The sequence below is a fragment of the Hesperophylax consimilis genome, chromosome 6 (assembly GCF_061612785.1).
Source record: "Hesperophylax consimilis isolate HC1 chromosome 6, BYU_Hcon_1.0, whole genome shotgun sequence".
Taxonomy (NCBI): Eukaryota; Metazoa; Arthropoda; class Insecta; order Trichoptera; family Limnephilidae; genus Hesperophylax; species Hesperophylax consimilis.
This window is the reverse complement of record NC_142841.1, coordinates 16,143,135-16,165,385: the sequence shown is the minus strand read 5'-3', so window position 1 is coordinate 16,165,385 and position 22,251 is coordinate 16,143,135. Positions and strand designations below refer to the sequence as shown.

General features: G+C 34.0%; 1 protein-coding gene across 2 annotated transcripts; it reads right to left on the bottom strand.

Annotated features, from left to right (window-relative positions):
- Positions 1-10,691: 10,691 nt before the first annotated feature.
- On the bottom strand, positions 10,692-16,985 carry LOC149422996 (protein FAM76A). Of its 2 annotated transcripts, none has more exons than XM_089632803.1 (8): positions 16,769-16,985; positions 16,589-16,653; positions 15,727-15,830; positions 15,492-15,601; positions 14,581-14,696; positions 14,318-14,448; positions 13,189-13,310; positions 10,692-12,275 (listed from the first exon to the last, which is right to left on the bottom strand). In XM_089632803.1, exons 1-8 carry the CDS (start codon positions 16,862-16,864, stop codon positions 12,036-12,038), a joined length of 984 nt encoding a protein of 327 aa, XP_089488929.1. In that variant the 5' UTR covers positions 16,865-16,985; the 3' UTR covers positions 10,692-12,035. The 2 variants fall into 2 exon arrangements, with proteins under 2 accessions (XP_089488929.1, XP_089488930.1); XM_089632804.1 differs by having other exon boundaries at positions 14,327-14,448.
- Between the last annotated feature and the right edge of the window lie 5,266 nt (positions 16,986-22,251).

Below are 22,251 nucleotides of genomic sequence, written 5' to 3'. Positions count from 1 at the left end.
TACCATTTCTTTTGCTGTTAATGTGAATTAATAAGGTTTATGAAATCCATTTTTTTCTCAACAACAGTAATGAACTCAAGCCAGCTTTTAAATCTATCTCTCCTGGTTTGCGGCATCAGATGTAATGATCTGCCCTTTCTACTTGAAACTTTTCCTTCTCTTCTTTCTACGATAAATTTTCTGTAAGTCCCATAGGAAACTTTTCCAGAAGGCTTTGGTTATGTATATCCGGGGTAGGAATATCCTCCCTGTGGTCTTTATAAGCCTTTCCTCCTCTCTTTATTACACACCCCTTCAAGTGTGTACATCCTAGTTTGTCCACGTGACGTACGACCTTGAACGTACTCATTTCACGTGACGGTTCAGTATAAAAAGGCTTCACCGAACGTTGTGTTGGTTTTTTGTTTCTCGGTTTAGAATCCTAGTTATGTATGTATGTGTGGTATCCCTCGGTTCTTTTGAGATAGAGTGAGTTGAATCCATTACCGCTGTGTTTTAAAACCATTTCATAAACCTTATCTTCTAAGTCGCCTGCTCCCCCAACTAGCTACGCGATTCTATCTATCGTAGGGTTATGTGAGTATAATAAAGTGTTAGATTTTATATATGTGATATACATACGATAAATTTATGGTGTTAGTTGTCGGCGCCATCCATGTATATATTTTGGGAGGGGAAGGAGAGGAAAGGAAATGAATTTTTTTCAAGTTAAGACTGACTCCTCCTCTTACCAAACAAAACTGATGGATGATAATTTGAGCAAGGCGATCGATATCTGCGTGTCTGGATATCACAACCGGCCGGGTCTCCCCTTGTTCCAAATCGGCAACCTTCACGCCAGAATAAAGAAAACCAGGTCTCATCACCAATTTCAGAATTGCCCCAATCTCAAACACCTCCAGGATAAACTACTTTACTGAGTGTAGAAGGGGAAAACCATAACATCCCTTTATCACGAATCTAGTCGCGAAAATGTGACACGTAAGGTCCTAAGTTACGTGCCACCTCTAGAAAACGTTGTAACTCCCACGTCGTCGGGGATTTACATCCCTTTCTAGGTCAATACATAGATAACACACGACGATCTTGTCGACATTTTGCCCGCTTATTAACGATAGGTTGTGTGCCTACCCATTCAGCCAATTATCATGTGAGATATATGTAAGGTCTACTCGATATGCCAAATTTGGGATGAGGACTGTCTGTATTTTAATATTTGGTTCTAGTAATTATTTTATGAGGTTACTAGCATCCTCGTGTATTAGGTATGGGTAACTCCTACTGAATACCTATCCTCTCAGGTAGGTATAACCGGATAATTGGTTTGATTTTTGCATTTAATTTAAAGAGGCTGCCTACCTCTCGAAAGGTACCTGTTGAGAAAAGTTGTTCGGTTGGTAGTTTTATTTCGGAGATTACCATCTCCCTCTTTTGACTTTTAGATTTGTTTTTGTGCATCCCAATTCGTAACTTAGAAAGTCAAATAATAGATGAAAAGTATTAAATTAGAAAGTCAAATAACAGAAGAAAAGTTTTCATTTTGTTCCGTCTGGTTGCATCCGATCGCTTTCAATTCGGGACGGCATACGCTAGCAAAACTTCCCCTTTGACTGACTGTACCTGCGTCTTGTCCTATATATGAAAAGGTCGTTGACTCGTCTCTCGCTCACAGCTGATTGACAATGCGTCTAGCGTATCCCTTCTTATGGGAAGATTATTTGGGTTGCAGGCGTTGCAAACTCGGTTCCTGTACCTCGGTTGTATCCTATTATTAAAAGGGTCCTCTGAAATTTAATAAATAATATAAAAACTCACCCTGTTAGTCACCTCCAAATCCTCGTGTGAAACTTACCTGGTTACACTATATAGCTAAATCACTTTAATTTTCGACCTCCTCCCTACGCTTATAAAAGGGTAATTAAATATTCCTGTAAATAAAATTGTACCTCCCTAATCTGTTAGGATTCGAACCCACAGTTAATAATCTATTTGATTCTCTGGTTTTTCGGTCTCCGTGGATAGAATGCCATCTCGCCAAATCAATAACCTAGCCCGATTAAAACTTGCTGCCTTTATATACGGTCACTCTGTTTTAAAAACGCGATCATTATTATTATTATTTTCATGTTTTTAAGACAAGTAATTTAGTTTGAACTACACATTTAAATCAACACAACTTTATAACACAATCGCGATTGCACAACACCGGGCGCCCCTGAGGTGGGTTTTTACAAAACGGCGCCCTACAAATTATCCAATTATTATTGTCATTATTATTAATTGTTTTCTCACTGAGTCGAACCACTGTCACTTCACACAAGCACCGGATCAATAATCTTTCACTTTAGTTCAAAATTCCACAATACTATTAACACCATCTGGATCCACTAATTCACTGCAATTTCACACAACACTTCTCATTTGTATCGATTTCATGGAGCTGTCAATGCACTCAAGTTCCAAACCTGACTGCCCGTCCCTGCGCCCTGTCCCGTGTGAATGTGTTTACTCCAGGCCTGTCTGTCCATAAATCTCCCGTCGTTGTCTAAACAAAAATTTTTTTTGAGCACGTTCGTTTCGTTTATTTTATGTGAGTGTCCAAAACATCACATGGTGAATAATAAGATTTTCAAACACATTCAAAGCATGGAAGCCCTTCATAGGTCGTATGATTGGAAGGAGGTTCTTCCTAAAGAAGCTAGAAAGAATGTTATTGTAGAACACCACGTTCCTCCGGTCTGTGCTCATTTTGGTATAATGAAAACGTTAAATAGGATAAGGCATAAATATTATTGGCCCAAGATGGCAGCAGATGTAAAACAATTGATTAACAAATGTCAAATTTGCTTAGGTTATAAAAGCACTAATTTGCTTCCACCAGGGCTCATGGGAAATCCCAAATTAGTTCAACGCCCATGGCAGATGATTGCGACGGATTTACTAGGTCCTTATCCGAGTTCATACAAGAAAGGGTACACTTATTTATTGGTTATTTCTGATTTCTTCTCTAAATATACCAAACTTTTCCCTCTGAGAAAAGCTACTGGGAATAACATCACTAGCATTCTTGAAGATGAAATTTTCTATAAGTTTGGGGTACCAGACACCATCGTCTTGGATAATGGGCCACAGTACATTTCACGGGACATGAAGGCTTTAGTTAAAAAATTCAACATTAGGCATTTGTTTTACAACTGTAGGTATCACCCGCAGAATAATCCGGTGGAACGCGTCAATAAGGTTCTAGTCTCAGCCCTTGCTTCATATGTTGGTTCTGACCACAGAACATGGGCGAACCATTTAGCGGAAATTGAATTAGCAATAAATACAGCAGTGCATGAGGTCACAGGGTACACGCCGTTTTTCCTTAATTATGGTAGGGAGATTGTCATCTCAGGTAAGGAATATGCAGATGCTGATTTCAATGCTGAGGATATTAAATTTTCAGAACGTGACACCTGGGCTGCTGATTTGCAAGAATTAAATGATATCTTTTCACAGGTGCGCACATCGTTAAGACAGTCTTATAAACGCAATAAGCGTCAGTACAACCTGCGTCGCAGGGATATTCAGTACAAAGTGGGAGATATCATCTGGCGAAGATCGTTCATTCTTTCAGATGCGAGTAAACATTTTTCCGCTAAACTTGCACCAAAATTCATCAAAAGCAAGGTGGTAGGGAAAATTTCCCCGGTTGCATATCAATTAGCTGACATGAATGGGAAGGCACTGGGTACCTTTCATGTGAAAGATATGCTAAAAGTAGAACAAGTTGATGGTTCTGTGTCATAATCAATTTTTTTTTTCTAGCAAAACTTTGTTCTCTTGGTGAGATTTTATTTCGGTCTGTAGTACCGCTATTTTGTGTGGCATACATAAACCGACATTATGTTTGCAAACTTACATTCATCGTGAGAACACGATTGCGCTTTGTGTCCTTACGTTGAATGTTTGTGGTGATTGTGTTTTGTATTTGTTGGGTATTGTAGTTGTTTTGTCTTTATTATATATTTTTTTTTTATCTTTCTGAAGTGTTGTGTGTTGGGAGTGACTGGCCATCACGACCATACTTTGATTAGGTATAGTTGAGAAATATCAGACATGTTGGATTTGTATTTGACATTGTTGTTTTTTTTTATAATTACAAAAGGAAGGGAACGGGAATGTCTTTTGCATAACAACGTGGTTGTTAGAAGTGTTCATTCTGATCCCTGGAATGTATACTTCTCACAAGTATGATGATCCTAATCTTGTGTGTATTATTTAGTCTTAACATGTATGTAGTGTTTGTCTTAGAATATTTAGTTTTTTTTTAGCAATTCTTTGTTCTCCAGAGGAGGTTTAATTTTCCTCACCAGATAAACATGTACATTGAAAATGATAGCTACAGAAGCTCATAATATCTATTTTTCCAGAGTTTTAGGAAATTCTGTTGCATGTTTAAAAGTTATTACATTTGAGTTATATACAAATCTCGAATTTAATATTAATTAATTATGAGGAATATTATTTTTTTTAGAATTTAAACAAACTTATTCAACAGAAGTTTCAATTAGTTCTAATGATCATTATCATGGGGTGGATCTCAGATGTTTACAGTTAATTTTTTTTTTCTTAAAAAAAAATAAAAAATATATATATATACAATAATAATAATTTTTTTTTTTTTTATTTAAAGAAAGCAAAACAAAAAATACATATTACAGTAAATAATAAAATAAAAATACAGAAAAAAAAAATAGAAAAGTTCCAATAAACTACTTTTCAGTAGTTTGTCGATGGCAACTTTTCACATAAAAAATATTTAAAAAAGATAAAAACTTATTTTACTTAATGACAACAGTGATAACAATAAAAATAACAATTTGTTTTAAAAATATAAAAACATATACACAACAGTGATAGTATCTACCTATAGTTTGTATTAGACTCTAATACAAACTATTTCTTTCAGCGAGCCAATTTTTCAACATAATATTTGTTTTTACATTTGTACATTTTTTTATTTCAGCAGGTAACATATTTAAGCACCTAGGTATCATGTAGTCCAGTGTTCTTTGTCCATATTTGTTTAAATGCTTAGGTACAATTAGTCCTTCATTTAACGTAAAACGAGATTGTAAGTGTGGTCCAGTCTATTTATGTATATAGGGCTATTCATATGCTGAAATATAATTTTATACCACAGAATTGATCTTACTGAGAAAATTTTAAGATTCTGATAAAGGTATGGAACATTATGCCTTTGTTCGTATAAACTTTTATGAGCTAATAATTTAACTAGTGAATTTTGAACTGATTGAACATGGTTTATATTTGTTTTACATGAAAGCCCCCAAGCTGTGATTCCATACCTTATAATAGATTCAGCTAGTGATAAATAAATTATTCTAAGTGTACGTATTGGAACATAGAATTTTAATTTATATAATCTATTAACAATAGATCTCAGACATTCACATACTTTATTTATTTGTAAGTCCCATTTGAAAAAACAATCAATAATAATACCTAAATATACATACTCTGTGACCAGCTCAATATTTTCACATGTACATATTGGAGGAATACCAACATGTAAGCAATTTGAAGTGTGTGTCTTTATTTCAGGTGTAATAATATTTGCCTTAGCATTGGGTGATCTAATATGTATCAATTTAGTTTTTTTGGCATTTATAATTAAACCAGAGTCGTGAGACCATTTCAAAAGTTCAATGTAATCTTTTTGTAATAGTTCAATACATAATTGCAAATCACTGCGAGAAATCACCAATGCAGTATCGTCCGCATATACAAAGTGTTTTACATGTTTAAAAATGTACTTAATAAAAGATACATAAATAATATATAAAATTGGTCCCAATATGGAACCTTGAGGAACGCCTGCTAATATTTTCCTTTGTTTACTTAAGGTGTTCAAAAGTTTTATTTTCATGCATCGGTTGTTCAAGTAATTTTCAAAGAGTTTTAGAAGTTTCCCTCTTATTCCTATGATTTCTAATATTTTCAATAATTTTTTATGATCAATAGTGTCAAATGCCTTGGAATAATCTATAAATAAGACTAATACATGATTTTTACTATTTAATTCATTATTTATTAGGCTGGCAAACTTCTGAATTAGCATTTCAGTGCCCTTTTTTTTCTGGAAGCCGTATTGATTTGTATCAATAATAGAAAAATCTTCTAAATATTTAATCAATTTCAGCTGAATGTATTTTTCAAGGATTTTTTCGAGTGATGGCAAAATACTAATCGGTCTATAATTACCCAATACAGTGTGATCACCGCCTTTATAAATGGGTCGGATGATACTACATTTTAAGTCATCTGGAATTTTTGCTTCAAATAAGATTCTATTAACAAAATGGGTTATAATTGGACCTAAGGTAGATATGTGTTTTTTAATATCGCTCATTCTGATATTATCAATTCCAGGAGAAGAGTTTTTAAGTTGTCTTACAATGCTTTCTATATCAGAAATTTTGGCCCTTGGTAGGTACATAGTTTGAGGCATCTCCTCTGGTTCAAACCCAGTTGTCCTGTAATTACATTTATGTAACATATTGCAAACACTATCAGAGAAATAATTAACAAAATCATTATTTACATTTTCTTTGGTCTGATCTTTCATCAAATATTTGGAGGCAACTTGGTCACAATTATTTTTACATTTCTTTCCTAAAATTTGATTACACTCGTCCCATGTTTTTTTTGAATCTTGAAAAAGATTTTTGAATTTATCACTATAGTATGTGGTTTTTAATTTAAGTAACAATTTATTTAAAACATTTCGGTAACACTTATATTCTTTTTCATAGTATTTGTTTGTTGGAGCATTTTTCCAACGTTTATATAAATAATCTCTTTTTTTAATTTTATATAGTGCATCCGTAGATATCCAGTCATTTATGGCATGAGGTCTGCTTTTAGATTTTTTGCTAATTTCAATCGTGCTGTTTTTGTACAAGTCATCAAAATAATTTTTAATTTTTAAATATATAACAGAACATTCGGTTTCTTTTAGAAGCGATTTCCAATCATAATTACAAATATTTTTATCGATCAGTTTTTGCGAAAGAATTTTCACGTTATTAGAATCAGAAGATTTGAAATGATCTATCGAGTTATAGTGTATACTAACAGCCATTGTATTGTGGTCTGCTATGTTATAGTCACACACGCACGCAGATATTGTACTGGATAATCCAGCTGGTAGCTTTCCACTTAAACGCACATAAAAATGATCGATACATGAGCGGTTTATTTTCTGAAGAACTATTACTTCCCTTGTAGCGACATCTATACATTTTTTAAATAGTTATTAGTAAGGATATTTTCATAATTTATTATGATAGCATCATTTTTATTTAATAAATTTAAATTTATATCGCCGAAAAATATAAAACTTTCATTTAATTTAATATTGTTATCAAACACAGAGGATATTTCTGACAAGAATGTTTGCTTATTTAAATTCGGAGGTCGGTATATTGCTAAGACATTTAAAGTGCTGTTATTTGGAAGTGTCAATATTCCAAAAACATTCTCAAAATATTTTGTGTCCAGAACTATTTGCGAGAAGGAGAGGTTATTCTTTACAAATTGCAATTCTTTCCGAACGAATTGCAATTTCGCAAAGCATGAGTATATCAATTTGATTTAAACAGTCTTTAAAATAAACATGAAATAGGTCCCAATACTTACATATTGATCTAATGTTTAGTTCCACAAAATTAAGTTTACTCGTTTTACATTTTATTGTATCTTGTTTTTGAAACCATTCATGCAGGTTATTTACCTTACAAAAATTAATATCATTTTCATCATCTATGTAACTAAAATACATAATGTTTGTGAAGAAAGTACTTAATAACTAAAATATTTTTTTTCACAAGTATTTGTATCTCATGTCGGTACAAGCCATTGTTATAACTAATTGTCAAAACTGAATTTGATTTTGATGACAAACTATAAATTAGTAGCATATGTACACGGATAATATCAAGGTTGACTTGAAATAGTTTTGGTGACAATATTGAACAACTTAGCATTATATTACTAGTGTAATAAAAATAATTTTCAATGATAAATTTCTAATGAATCTTTCGAGGTTTGGTTCTTGGATATTACTTTTCTAGGGTTCTATAGGTGTCAGTATACTATTATTTAATATTTCAATTCAATATTTATATATTTCATCAGCAACTACATAAGGTGGAGATCAATTGATAATTTAAAATAGAGTTTTGCTTTCAAATTTTGTTTATCATGGTTAACATTGTATATCTTATTCATTTTTTCAAAGCATGGTGATTTTTCTTGTAAGTTTTAGTATATCCATCAGTAGGTCTCACGTGTTATTAGGAATTCTTTCTGGATCTCAACATCAGTCATCGGTTACAACAATCTCTAACCTACAATATAGAAATATTTCTTCAATTGGAACTTCTTCAAGAATGGCTCTTCAGTCTTCTCTGGTCGTCAACAGTCTTCTGGTAATTTTGAAGCTAAATCGCATTGAGTATGCAGAAATATTTCTTCAATTGGAACTTCTTCAAGAAAGGCTCTTCAGTTTTCTCTGGACATCTACTGTATGCTGGTAATTTTGAAGCTAAGTGGCATTGAGTATGCAGAAGTCTCTCTTCAATTGGAACCGTTTTACGGATGGCACCACTGTTACTTCAAATACCTCACCAACCTGACATTAATCCGACTTCATGTAACATGGAGGGTACTGAAATCATTTCTTCTGTGGGAATGGCTCCTTGGACGTCTTCACGTTGGTCTTCTAGGATGGCTTCAACATACTGTTGGAAGCGTCAACACTCTTCTGTCATGCGACTGCAGGCGCCAGGTGGCGTAGTGGAATTTCCTGCAGAAATTCTGTTGGCCAGGGGGGTAATGTAGCGGTAGGAACTGTACGCTCACATAACAAGAATTCTAGACACGCGTTGCCATAGAATTTCAGCCGCCACTCGTTGATTTCAAGTAGCCGAGCGTGGAATTCCAGAGAAGCCGGGAGTTGGTTTTCGTGGCAGGTGGCGGAAGGACATCGGAGAGACGGCTGTTTGAATGTCGGAGATTAATACGCGCACGTGAGACAATTTTAATCCACATGAATTAGACACATCTTTTAGATATCACCATGATTATAAATTCGTTTAGATGAGTTTTCTAGACTGGCGCTCAGTGGTGATGTCTTATTTTTTTAGCTTCATAGTTAATATAATCATACAAGTTAAACATCGTGGCCGAATTCAATTTGCGTTGTGCTAACTAATAGCCAACCACCCCTGATAATTTAAATATAAGTATTGCTCTTGTATTCAAGTTTAGTCTCAAATATACTCCATGTTGTTTTATCACAATTAATATTGCTGTATTCATTTCATTCCCTTTATTGCTGCAAGCCACGGTAGAGCAAATAACCGGTATACGGTAAGTTATATTAATATGTGGTAAATCACGTTACAATCTAATAGAAGTTTTCATTCAAAAGTACATACAATTCGATGGGTCAATTTAAATTATGTCCATGGCTTTGGCATCTTCCGTCCCTATGTGTGCCATAGAATAAATGAGATGGCACTATGTTTTTCGTATAAGCAAAAATTAGGTACCGAAGAAAGCCTAGGGACGCTTAGGTCATGGCCGTGAGGGAGACAGCTCAATGAATATTATATGTAAGAGATGGTGACATAAACATATGTCGATTTTTCATTTTACACACTTGTCGTGTCTGGAACAATGGTTGTTTTTCAATTGGACAGTTCGAGAAAGGTTTGGAATAATTTTTTACATTTTCATCGATGTAGAATAAGGCTGAAGAATGTAACAAAACAATAAATGTAAAAGATCATTGTCAAATAGAATCGCAAGTCTAAATTTAAATGGAATTGATAAGGGTCGCGTCACATGTCCTCTTTAAAATAATTTGCCGTGTGCACATGGATTGTGTAGTTATTTCCAATTTACTACATTAACATAATGTTTTTTGAGTCGCGGACTCATGACGTACCTACCTACAAATTGATAAAGATAATAATACATATGGGCATTTTTCACAATATCAAATAAAGATTAGTCACACATTTTTTTCAAATGACCTACCACACCTGGGTCCCTATAGTCGCCTCTGGTCACACGATAGCAAACCCGCATGATATTGAATAAAAACATTTGAAATAAGAGGCAACATAAAAAAGTGAGTCGTGAAATTTGATACTGAATTTACACTACATTATTTATGATACATAAAAAATATTACAATGACTCCTGCTTATTGTATTAACATTGTAGAAGAGAGTATCATGGCACAAACACGTGAATCAATACTCGAGTCGAGTCATGTCAAGAATCAGAATAACATAAAAGTATGTATGAATGTGAATGAAAAGCTCTTTGTCAATGCCAAGAGATTAGTACCTCTCCGGGTCATTAATTATCTTCAGTTTTATTTCCAACAGTGTTATGCAAATCTGAACAGAATTTGCATTACATACATAGGACAAGTCTGCACATCGACGTGGGAACATATCATCGCATAAGTTGCATACGCGGGACCAGTGGTCCCACCTTCGTTGTAAATATTTTGGAGAAAAATTCCAACCTTTTATTTTATTAAGTTTCAGAATCTGAAATCATATGCTTGGGTCTGGGGAAAACATGAAAAGAAAATTTTTTATGAGTATAATTTTTATTATAAATACAATACATCATGATGTAATCAAAAAATATAAAAAGCTTGTGTAATGTAAATTACGGTTGACTTTTTCTTCGAAATCGCAGTTTATTTCTTCAGGACATTAATTTGATTCGGTGGAAATGATATTAAAAATAATAATTAAAATAAATCAATAAAAGAAATAATTATTGTAAGTAAGTTTCTAAAGCACTATTCCTACTACGATCCTTACAACAGATCAATAATCATTTTCAGAAGTATTTTGGTCTTTCTGAACTATTCAAGCTGAATAGTCAAGTTTATTGCTAACATTTGTATAATTAATATCTAGTATTTTTTTTGTCAGTGTTTTTAAGAATCCTTACACTGTCAGGATATTAAGATTTAAGAGGCAAGTCCCCAAATGATTTTACATACAATGCCTTCTCCTGTATTCTATTCTCACGCAATCCTACCTAATTATGAATTGTTAAAATTTTATAATATAATTCCGAATGGTTTGTAAAACTAGGTATAAGATGTTATTGCTTATTTTTCAATGGTGAATTTTTTAGTCCGTACAAAACCCAAAAGATGCATCCTTTTTTCGTAAATCATAATTGCGAGACAGCAAATATTTTCAGCGATTTGTTTTATTAGGTTATAATTTAAAGAGAAACTGATGATTTAAGTTGCCGTTTCATTCTGCAATCTCCTCAGCCGGTGCAATACTCAGTCGTCATTAAGGCGATCCACCTCGATGTGTAAAATTCGTAATTGGTGGAAATCGATACTCCTTAAGCAGATGGCGATAAGTTTGAAATGCAAAAAAAAACACTAAAATGAACGTTTTATTTTATGTTACATTAAGTTTAGAGAAAATTATTAAAATGTTTTCCGATGAGAGATCTTAATTTGCCACACTTAAAATCATATCCAAAAAGGGGTTTAAAAGTAGGAAACTTTGCACTTCAAAGCATTTTTTAAAGACTTATTATTATAGCAAAGGTCAAGATCTGTTCTACTAGAAGTATTTAATTAAAGCAAATGTAATACATATTTCTAAGCAATCAAATTTTCAAACCAAAAACAAATGATTTTGCATTACTTCGCATCGCATCGCCTTAAAACTTGGTACCAGTAGCAGAAGGAGAAACCTACTAGTCTCTGATCAGGAGACAAGTCTCATAAAAATGGTTAAATTAATTATCAAATAAAAATGCTTTCAAGCTTAAAACCAGCATTTGTACAGAAATCCATTTGACGACTCAATGTGTATAATATAACCTGTCAGGTTGTAAGAATGATGGAGGTAAGATATCTTATGATAAAAATTAATTTAAAAACAATTTGCTAAGCATTAATGTTGTCAGTTAGCGCTGGGGCTGTCTGTACCACTGCTATTCTCAGTGGCGAGTATACTCTCCGCTACTTTCTTAACGGGTTTGGCTCTGTTACTTGCTTTACTAAGGGTGGCCACTTCCTTTAATAAGCTCTGTATCTTTGACTGCATGTTAGTGCACTTCGCCTCGTAGTTCTTCTCGGTGGTTTTCATCGCATTGCGGATCTCATTTTCTAGGGTGAAATGCTGGGCTTTCAGCTCAGTGATCTGGAAATAAAACAAACATTTGGAACTCCAAGCACGCTTAGATTTGTGATAGATTATGTTTCAGTGTTATCGAGAGTGAATGCCATTGTCTTATGGAAGAGTTTACAGTGTTAGGGTTCAGTGCCAGTTATAATGATACGTTGAAACTACAGCCTAAAGCTCTACATTCTAATATACAGTATTCACACAATGAATCTGCCCGTGTATTCTTGCGCAAATTGGCTCGGTTTATAGGTCCGCTGTGTTGTCCGTCACGAGCCGATTCGTGTGGGATTAAACACGATCAACGAATTAGCTCGCTGAGCATGACCCCATTCGCACTTGATGTGCATGACGTCATTCAGTGATGATGATTCATTCATATGGGGAGGGGGGAGTTCATTGTAGGTTCTCGAGAATTTGAAAGTTTCCAAAAATTTCCCCAGAATACTTCAAAACTTCCCAAGATTGACTACAAAACCAAAATTTCTCTATGTTGTGCTTTTCCCCTGGATACCATCACTGTACGAGATGCTCACTGCTCGAATGTTCGTGTGTGAATTCTGCGATGCAACACGGAGATCGGCTCGCCAAGCATGCTTAATAATAATAATAATATTTGGCTAATTGATATAGAGCCGTTTTCGTGAGAAATCACCTCAAGGGCGCTGTACAAATATATTTCTTAAATAATTAATACTAGAACTACTGACTTATCTCTAAGACTTATATCTAGTGACTTACGACTAAGGCTTAGCGATAGATCAGCCGAGCAAATCCGTGTGTGAATTTTGCGCTTATACTTGGGCTTAGTCCTCAAGAGGTTAAGCCGACATTATTTGTAAAGGAAAAGAGGGTACAAGAAATCATTACATGCAATGAAGGGAATAATGATGTTAGGTTATAATAATTAGCTAGGATTGAAATGAAATACCTGCTTCTCCTTGGCGAGGATGAGCGAGTCTTTCTGGTTGAGCCTCTTTTGGAGGCTGGCTATGGTCTCCTTGAGGTGTGTCATGGCCACCACGTGATCCGAGCTGTTGGGGTCGACTTCACCTGTTAAAAAAAAAACTTCAATAATCCATGTGCAAAGCAAAAGCGTATGTATGAACTTTGAAATTTTAATGACCTCGATTATTGTGATGACTGGGCCATTACATTAACTTTAACCAAGTTGTAAATATGGGTAAAATATATCAATTCGAATGGGAAGTATGTTTACGAGAGATGGGAAGGCTGATGAAGATATTGAAAGAAGGAAATGCAGGTAACTCCATTAATGTAGGACTGAACGTGGTTGGTGCTAACAAAAAATAGTTCATGAAAGCGAAGCTAGCAGTCGGCAACGGAGTGCTAGCATGGATCTGGCAGAAGAAGGATGAAAGTAGAACGAATGCTGTAAAAATGAGATCCCTGAAGATTATGACTAGTAAAACCATGTATGATTGTGTGAGGAAAGTGGTGATCCGCAAAGATTGCAAGACTGATTTAAGCGCAATGAGTAAGATTAAGAACTAGATGCTCAGATGGTTTGGGCATTTAGATTGAATGAACAAAGAGGGGAGTGTAAGGAGAATATAGATAAACATTTTATTTTTTTAAGAAAGAAACATTCCCGGGTTACAAATAACTGAAATCCACCACCACAGTAAGCGGAAAATGTTGCTCGTGTCGTGATGTAGGGTTTAGCCAGCCGAGGATTTAAACTCATGACGCGGGACCCTAACGCGATGCCACTCAGCCACTGACCGAACACTGATGACACAAATGTGAATGATAAAAGAAGTCGGGGACGCCCAAGGTAGACATGGCATGATCAAGTTAACCAGATACATTGAGTCAGATCATGCGGAGTCTATATGAGACGATGCATGGAATATGAATGAGGCAAGGAGTATGTGCAAAGACCGAGTTGTTTGGCGGTCCGACTACTCTGCCTACCCCTGTGATGAAACGTGCCCAAAATAACAATTTATGATAAATTATGTACCATTGTAGTAAATAAAGCAGTGTTGCAATTTGTTGATTATGATAAAAGTTATGAATGATGTTTGTGCTATTACATTTTTTACCTTGTGCAGGATTTGGCTTAGGTTTCTTCTCCTGTGGCTGGTTCTCATTGGCAAGTTCGGCCGCATTTAAACCAGTCTTGGATAGATCTGGTCGGTTTGGTCGCTTGTTGTGGCCTTTCATCCTACAAGACAAATTCAAAAATTACATACTGTTATTTGATGTTGGACTTTTAAACTTCTAAGCCAAAACTCTTAGCACTCTTCCACGGAGTTTGTTTATTTGTAATTAAATGAATAAAATATAATATACTTACTTAGGATGGGATCTTGGTTTAATGGATGACCTTCTGTCGGTCTCTGACTGCTTTGTCCTTGCCAACGCCCTTTTGAGGGACAAAGTACACAGCCAGCACAACAGTTTCCCATCGATCTGCAATTTCAAATAGAAATCAATATATTGTACAACCGAGTATACTTGGGCGGCTATTATGTGCGAAAATTCCCACACCCGAGATAACAGGCAAACTTTACCTGCAGAAAAGATCACTCCCGAATATTCTCGGGTGAAAATAAATACAATTTATGCTATGTGGAAGCGAGACAAGAGACAGCTGCGATGATTTAAACGAGGTACAACTCCCCCTATCTCCACAAATCAAGTGACATCACGCAGTGTTTTGAGTAGTGAGGTTGTGTGTTTTTTGTTTGATTCCGTGATTCAATTTCAATTGATTTTATCGATAATCTTTTACGATGAATGAAAGTAAAAATATTTTTATGAATTTCTTTCAGTCCCATTTTGGTCCTGTAATGACTTTTATGAAGAATATATAAGTTCAGTAATAAATAAATTCTACAATAATTTAAAGGGACGTCTTCATCTTCTTCTTCTATCCACTTGGCAGTCATGTATGTTCTCCTGACACTCCTTCTTTCGTTCATCCGCTATTCGTGTCCTAGTTCGGCATTCCAAAAGGTGGTTTAAAAGATATTTTGATTTTATATTGAAAAGGTTGGTAACATGAAAAAAAATTCGAGTTTTTGACCTTGGGTGGCCTCCGCTAAAGCCGCCATTTTGTATGAAAGGTGCCAAAAATGGTTTTGGCAAATAATAATTTTTAATTCCTGAATGGGTGATCTTACGACAAAGTTGTTTAAGACAAACTAGAAAAAGATAAAATTTATCAACAGGATGTGAAGAAGATTGCTGCATTCAAATAATTACCTTTTTGTCTTCATCTTGGCGGTCAAATGCACAGCGCTGCTTGCATCCTTCGCACGTCACTGCCGGGCCGTACTTGCGCTCCGAGTTGGTGCACCGCTGGCATTTATTTCCTGAAGTATAGAAGATGAATGCATAAGTTATAGTCTATTGTTTAGTTCATTGGCAGCTGGAGATGGGTACGCTCTTATTGGTATAAATTGTTTGTAGAGTTGTAAGAACTAATGATAATACTAACCAATAAATGCTGCAATGATGTTACAGTACTCGCAAGCGGTTGGTTTGCCATAAGCTTTCACATTCTGTTCACACTTCTTGCAAATAGTCGACGTATTTGCTTTGCTGAAAATAGAAAAGATTTTTGTTATTGCAAAAGTGCAACCATTATCTAATGCAGACAGTTAATTTAGTGAAAGGATGGTTATTTCTGTTTTATCAGAGCAAAGTTTTGAAATGTTAATGATTCCAGGAGCAGATTAAACCATTTTAGAATGAAAGTCAAATAAAATTATTTGTGGCAAAGAGATTTCAGTTCTCATCTTTGTTTCTACGATTTTTCAGAATTTGTATACAGTTTCATTGGTGTCAAATTTAAACTATAAAATATAATACAACTGAGTCACCTGTGATAAGATTGTACTGTGGTTAATGTGAATGCTTTTATATGGATTATCAAATTCAAAGTTCTAAAGATTCAATTCAGGATTTGAAATGCGGGCATTTGTCGTTATTTCAACAGAAATATAATACAATTATTGTTTGTCGAGAAATCTGAGAAATGAGTTGATATAACAAACAGGTGTTTGGTTTGAGGTTATTGAGAACTTGTATTGATTTTTACCAAGGTGGATTTTTATAATATATTCAAAACTATCTGTGATACGCATTTCAATGTTCTTTGGATGGTTAGTTTTACACAAAGTTAAAAATTTGGAATATACATTATTTTACGGCCTCGCTCGATGTAGTCAAACATAAAAACAATTATGAGAATATTTCAGAGGATTGGAGCAGATGCAACCTTGTTACTGGTTTAGGTAAAAATATTTGCATCTAAAATAGCGGAAAAAAGAATTTTGGCACTTGATGATGCTTCTCACCTTGTTTGTTGAAATTCCGACCGACAGTAAGTACATTTTACCACCGGAAAAGCTCCTCGGCATTCCTAAAGAAATACCAACACAGTATAAGAATACACTTTAGCGTCATACATCAATCGGTTGATATTATAAAAGTGATATCTTCAAAAAATGACAAGTAAAGTGTCAGTGTAATCTCACCTTACACAACTGTTGACCAGGAGAAAGCTCTTCGAACGGATGCCGCGAGAAACACCTCGAGCAGGCGAATAGAGCTGGAGTGTTGGCGTTACTCATATTGCAAGATGAAACAAATGATTTTAAGAAGGTTAAGAGAAATAATTAATTTGAGCTGTACAAAGAAAAAATAAATGCCGCAACAAAATGACGCGCTCAGTGACGACAGAAATACAACATGGCGCCCAAAGAAAGTGTTGCTATCATGCAGAATATTTTACAGTGCGGTAACATAAGCATTTCAAGTATTTTAATGCCAGGAACGTAACGGCTTTATATTTACCGTTATCGGGGTTAGTTTTTTATAAATGACCTTACCCATTTAACCATATTCAATCGATAAATTCATGTATCTTTATGCTATTCAATCGATAAACATTTTTCTTTATTTTTCAATGATTTCGAGAAGTTTTATATACATTTTCTGTATCTACCATAACAAATACAAACATATTCATTATTTTATTGGTTGGTTAGGTTAGGGTAAAAATTTAATTTTTTAATTAAGATGTTTTATATATGTAAAGTTGCTGCTGTTTTGAATATTGGAATGGTGCATATATATGTTTATTTTTTTTAAAGAAAGACAAACATTCCCGGGTTACGAATAACCTGACAGTATTTGACAATCTTCTACTACCACCTCAGTAAGCTGAAAATGTTGCTTGTGTTGTGATGGAAGACTTAGCCAGCCGAGGAATTGAACACACTACGCCTGGGTGGGATCCAAACGCGATGTCAACTCGACCACCGACCGGTCATACCAATGCATATCAATGCATATACTCAATCCTAAAATGTGTATTTGAAATAGCAATATATATTATATAAATCAATTTCAAAAATGCAGAAAAAATCATTTTATTTTTATGCGTATGTAAATACTTGATTTAAATATATTTAAACCTAGTATAACTATTATGAATATTTTTCTTTAGGAAAGGATTATATTTTTTTTGTTTTGTTCATTTTAATTTTTTAATTTTGTGCATCATTTTAAAGCATCTCTTCTAAAAAAATCTTAAATCACTTTAAAATAATATATTTAACATTTTAGTAATTAAATCACTCAACAGGCGTTACACAAAAGAATTTAATTTTTCTGATTGGGTAAAGTTGTGATTTTTTGCCAAGTACTTCACATTTTAGCTAATCTCAAGTATGTGATCCCGATGCGTAAGTAGTTTGCTTCGTTTAAAATAATGTAGAATAACCAAGTTAGATAGAACATCCCTTACCCCAATTCTTATTTTTTAAGCTTGGTTGAATAATTTTATTTAATATAAATAATAATTCTGACCGGAAGAGCGACTTCCGCTGCCTTCAGAGCTCGATCTCTTTCCGGTCTCGGTGGTCAGGTAGTCTGTTAGGTACGACAGATATAGGTAGAAATGGCAGCAAGTAGAAGTAGTAATATCTACTTCTGTATAATATGCACGTTTCCGCTTTAAGTTAGCCGCATATTTCCCAAATGACCGTTTCCCCCTCATTGCACCGGAAGGTCGTTGTCAGAAAACTCTGAAATTTTTTTTATTTTAATCCTTTTTTTCATCGTTGTGGGTAATAATCAGATTTTTTAAATCCGACGATGTGGAGGTGCCTCTTGTCCCAAGGCATTCGAGATTAATAGTGGATCTTCATGAGAAATACAGTAAAAAATGAGTGGATCAGGTAATTCGCTTACAAAATTCAATTATAATGGATGTTTATCAATTTATTTTCTTGCTTATGTCTCCGGCGTTGCCCTAGCTCCATGCAGAGTTTTTTGAAATCAGATGTAGAGAGTAATTTTGAGTGGGCAATCAATAATTACTGCAAGATTGATCATTGAACTGTTCGTAATTCGTAACAAAAGTGTTGTTTGTAATCTAAAAAATTTTCACAAATAATAAAACAAGTTTATCACACGTTGAAAGTGTCTACAAAGAAAAGATAAATAAACATTCTTAACATAAACAAAATCACATCAATAGTACAAATTAAGAATAAACAGCTCAGCCTGAGTTGTTTACTTATCATACAGTTAAAAGACATTTTTGCGCACCACAGACAATAATATTACTATCTCGATAACCGAAATTTTGTGTGGGGCATTTTTGAATACAAAATAATAATGCCACTGGAAAACACTCGCTCCAAATCTAAAAATAATGTCGTTGCGTCACCGAGTACCTTGTCAGTGGAGAATAATCAAACACTTATTGATTATATTGACAATAAATTCTCAAATTTGAAAAAAGAAATGTTCCAAAAAATTGAATTTGAGATGTCAGAATCAAAAAAAGCCACTGATTTCATTGCTCAGAAATACGATGAAATACTGGTAAAATTAAACGACTTGGCGGGAATGAAAACAGATGTGGAAAAAATGAAAAAAGACCTCCTAAGAATGACGCATTTCGATATTCGGCTTGCTGAACTTGAACAAAATACTTTATCTAACCAAGTAGAAATTTCCGGAGTAGATGAAAATACTAATGAACATCCGGTTGACACAGCGAAACATATTGCTAGTAAGCTGGGCGTTGAAGTCACTAATGAAGACTTTCTGGATGCTTATCGCGTTCCTGACCGTCGCCAAGGTTTTCCCAGAAAAATTATCATTAAATTCCACCATTCCAGCATTCCAATTCGACACAACCTGCTTGCAGCAAAGAACAAAACCAAGAATCTAAGTTCAACTTTATACATCGGTGAAGTGTTGTCTGCATATAATAAGGACTTACTATGGAAGACCAAAAATCGAGCCCGGGAATTAAACTACCAATATACCTGGTTCAAAAACGGGAAAGTTTTTACAAGGAAATCAACTGAATCAAAAATCATCAACATAAAACATGAACGAGACTTACAAACACTTTAAAATCTAATTGCATTGTTGACATTATGTATTTAAAATGGATACCGATATGGAAGAACTCACACACCAGCTATACGAAGATGAAATTGTCACTACTAAAACAAGCAACATAAAACTATATCTAAAAAACAACTTGAAAATAATACACCAAAATATAAGAAGCATCAATAAAAACTTCGAAGGATTTCTTATAAACATTAAACAAATAAATATTGAATTTGATATTATTATCCTAACAGAATGTTGGATTAAAAATTCTTATACACCAAAAAATTTAGAAGGCTACTATTGCATCAATACTTCATACAATACTAAACAAAATGATGGAATTGTAGTTTACATCAAAAACAACCTGAAAATTACTACCAAAGAAATTAAAATAAATGACTCCAACTGCCTACACATACAAGCTAACTCAGTGATTAATATACTGGCTATTTATAGATCCCCATCTGCACCTAACATTACAAACTTCCTTACCTCACTTGAAACTGAGTTACTTAAACTAAAACACTGTAGTAATCTGTTTCTGATTGGAGATATGAACATTAATATTTTAGCAAATGGTCACCCTCAAAGAGATGATTACCTAAATGCTATAAGCTACTACGGTCTCATTAGTTACATTAACAAACCTACTAGAGTCACTGAAGAATCTCTCTCTTGCATCGACCATATAATTGGTAGAACGAAACTATCTATCAATACTATAATATATGAATCCACAGTAACAGACCACTACTCTACAATATTGGAAGTAGGAAATGAAAATAAAAGACAAAGTGACAATGTTAATGTACCTATTATGAAAAATAAAATTGACTGGAATAAAATTGAAGACAACTTAAAAAACGAAAAATGGGAAAACTTGTACTCAATTACTGATAATGATACGGCATGGAATTATTTCACTAATTTTATGGAAAACCAAATAAATCTACACTCCAACCATAAAGAGGTACTAAATAAAAAAAATACAATCACGAAACCATGGATTACACCTGGACTCTTAAAATGTATTAGGAAGAGAGATAATATACACAAAAAAATTAGGAATGATCCAAATAACTACCTACTTTCTATATTTTATAAGAAATACAGAAATATATGTACAAAGTTAATTAAACATGCAAAAAATAAATACTACTCTAGAAAAATTATTGAATGTAATAATGACTCTAGAAAGATCTGGCAAATTCTTAAAGAGATAACACATTCAAAGAAATTTAGAGGTCAAATCGAGGAACTTACAATTGATAATCAGACTGTGAATTTTAACTCTGACCCGAAGACTATTGCCGACCATGCAAATACCTTTTTTACGAATATTGGATCAAAACTGGCCAGTAAAATAAAAGAAAACATCAGCTGCAACACTAAAATTCCTCCATTAGACGAGGATCTCCGAGAAGAAATTCAAATAAAATTCTGTATAAAAGAGGTATCAATTAACGATATCATCAAAGAAATAGACTCACTGAAAGAGATGACATCTCCTGGACATGACAATATACCAAGTAAACTTCTAAAATCACTAAAATCTCATATAGCCTTTCCCCTTAAATTTCTAGTTAACAAGAGCTTCACTCAAGGTTGTTTTCCAAATGTATTAAAAAAAGGTACTATCTCTCCAATTTTTAAAGGTGGAAAAAAAACTGAAATTACCAATTACAGACCAATTTGTGTTCTAAGTTCACTTTCTAAAATTGTAGAAGGTTTACTAAGAGATCAACTGACTACTTACCTTGACTCTAATAAAATATTATCAACCAATCAGTTTGGTTTTCGCAAGAACTTGTCAACCTCAGACGCCATCGCTAATGTTACAGACTTCATAATAAGTAATGTTGACAAAGGAAATAAATGTTTAGCAATTTTCCTTGATCTTGCAAAGGCGTTTGACACTGTGAACCATAAAATACTTTTAGATAAACTTAAGAGGATAGGAATATCAGATTCAGTCCTGCAATTATTTCATAGTTATCTAACTGATCGAACTCAATGTGTTAAAATAAACAGTACCTATAGTAGTCCACAAAAAACGGTATGTGGTGTTCCACAAGGTAGCATCTTAGGACCCTTATTATTCTTAATATATATAAATGATTTATGCAACCTACAAATTTGTGGACAAATCACAACTTTTGCCGATGATACAGTTTTGCTATTTTATGCTAAATCTTGGGATGATGTCTTTAAAAAAGCAGAAAATGGCTTTCGTATTGTTAAATATTGGCTAGATACCCACATATTAACCCTGAATACAGATAAAACAAAATTTTTAACTTTTAGAATATCAAATAAGCTCATACCTTCACAACAAAGCCTCAAACTACACAGCTGTAACCCCTTATTAATCCCATGTACTTGTCCTTCTATAAGTAGAGTTGATAGCATTAAATATCTTGGTATTCAATTAGACGATCGTCTTAAATGGAATCTACATGTTGCAAACCTAACGGCAAAATTGAGGAAACTCATCTACTTCTTTAAAAACGTTAGGGATATCTTAAATAAAAAACAACTGAAACAAGTTTACTGTGCTCTTGTACAATCATCCCTTGAATATGGTATTATCAGTTGGGGT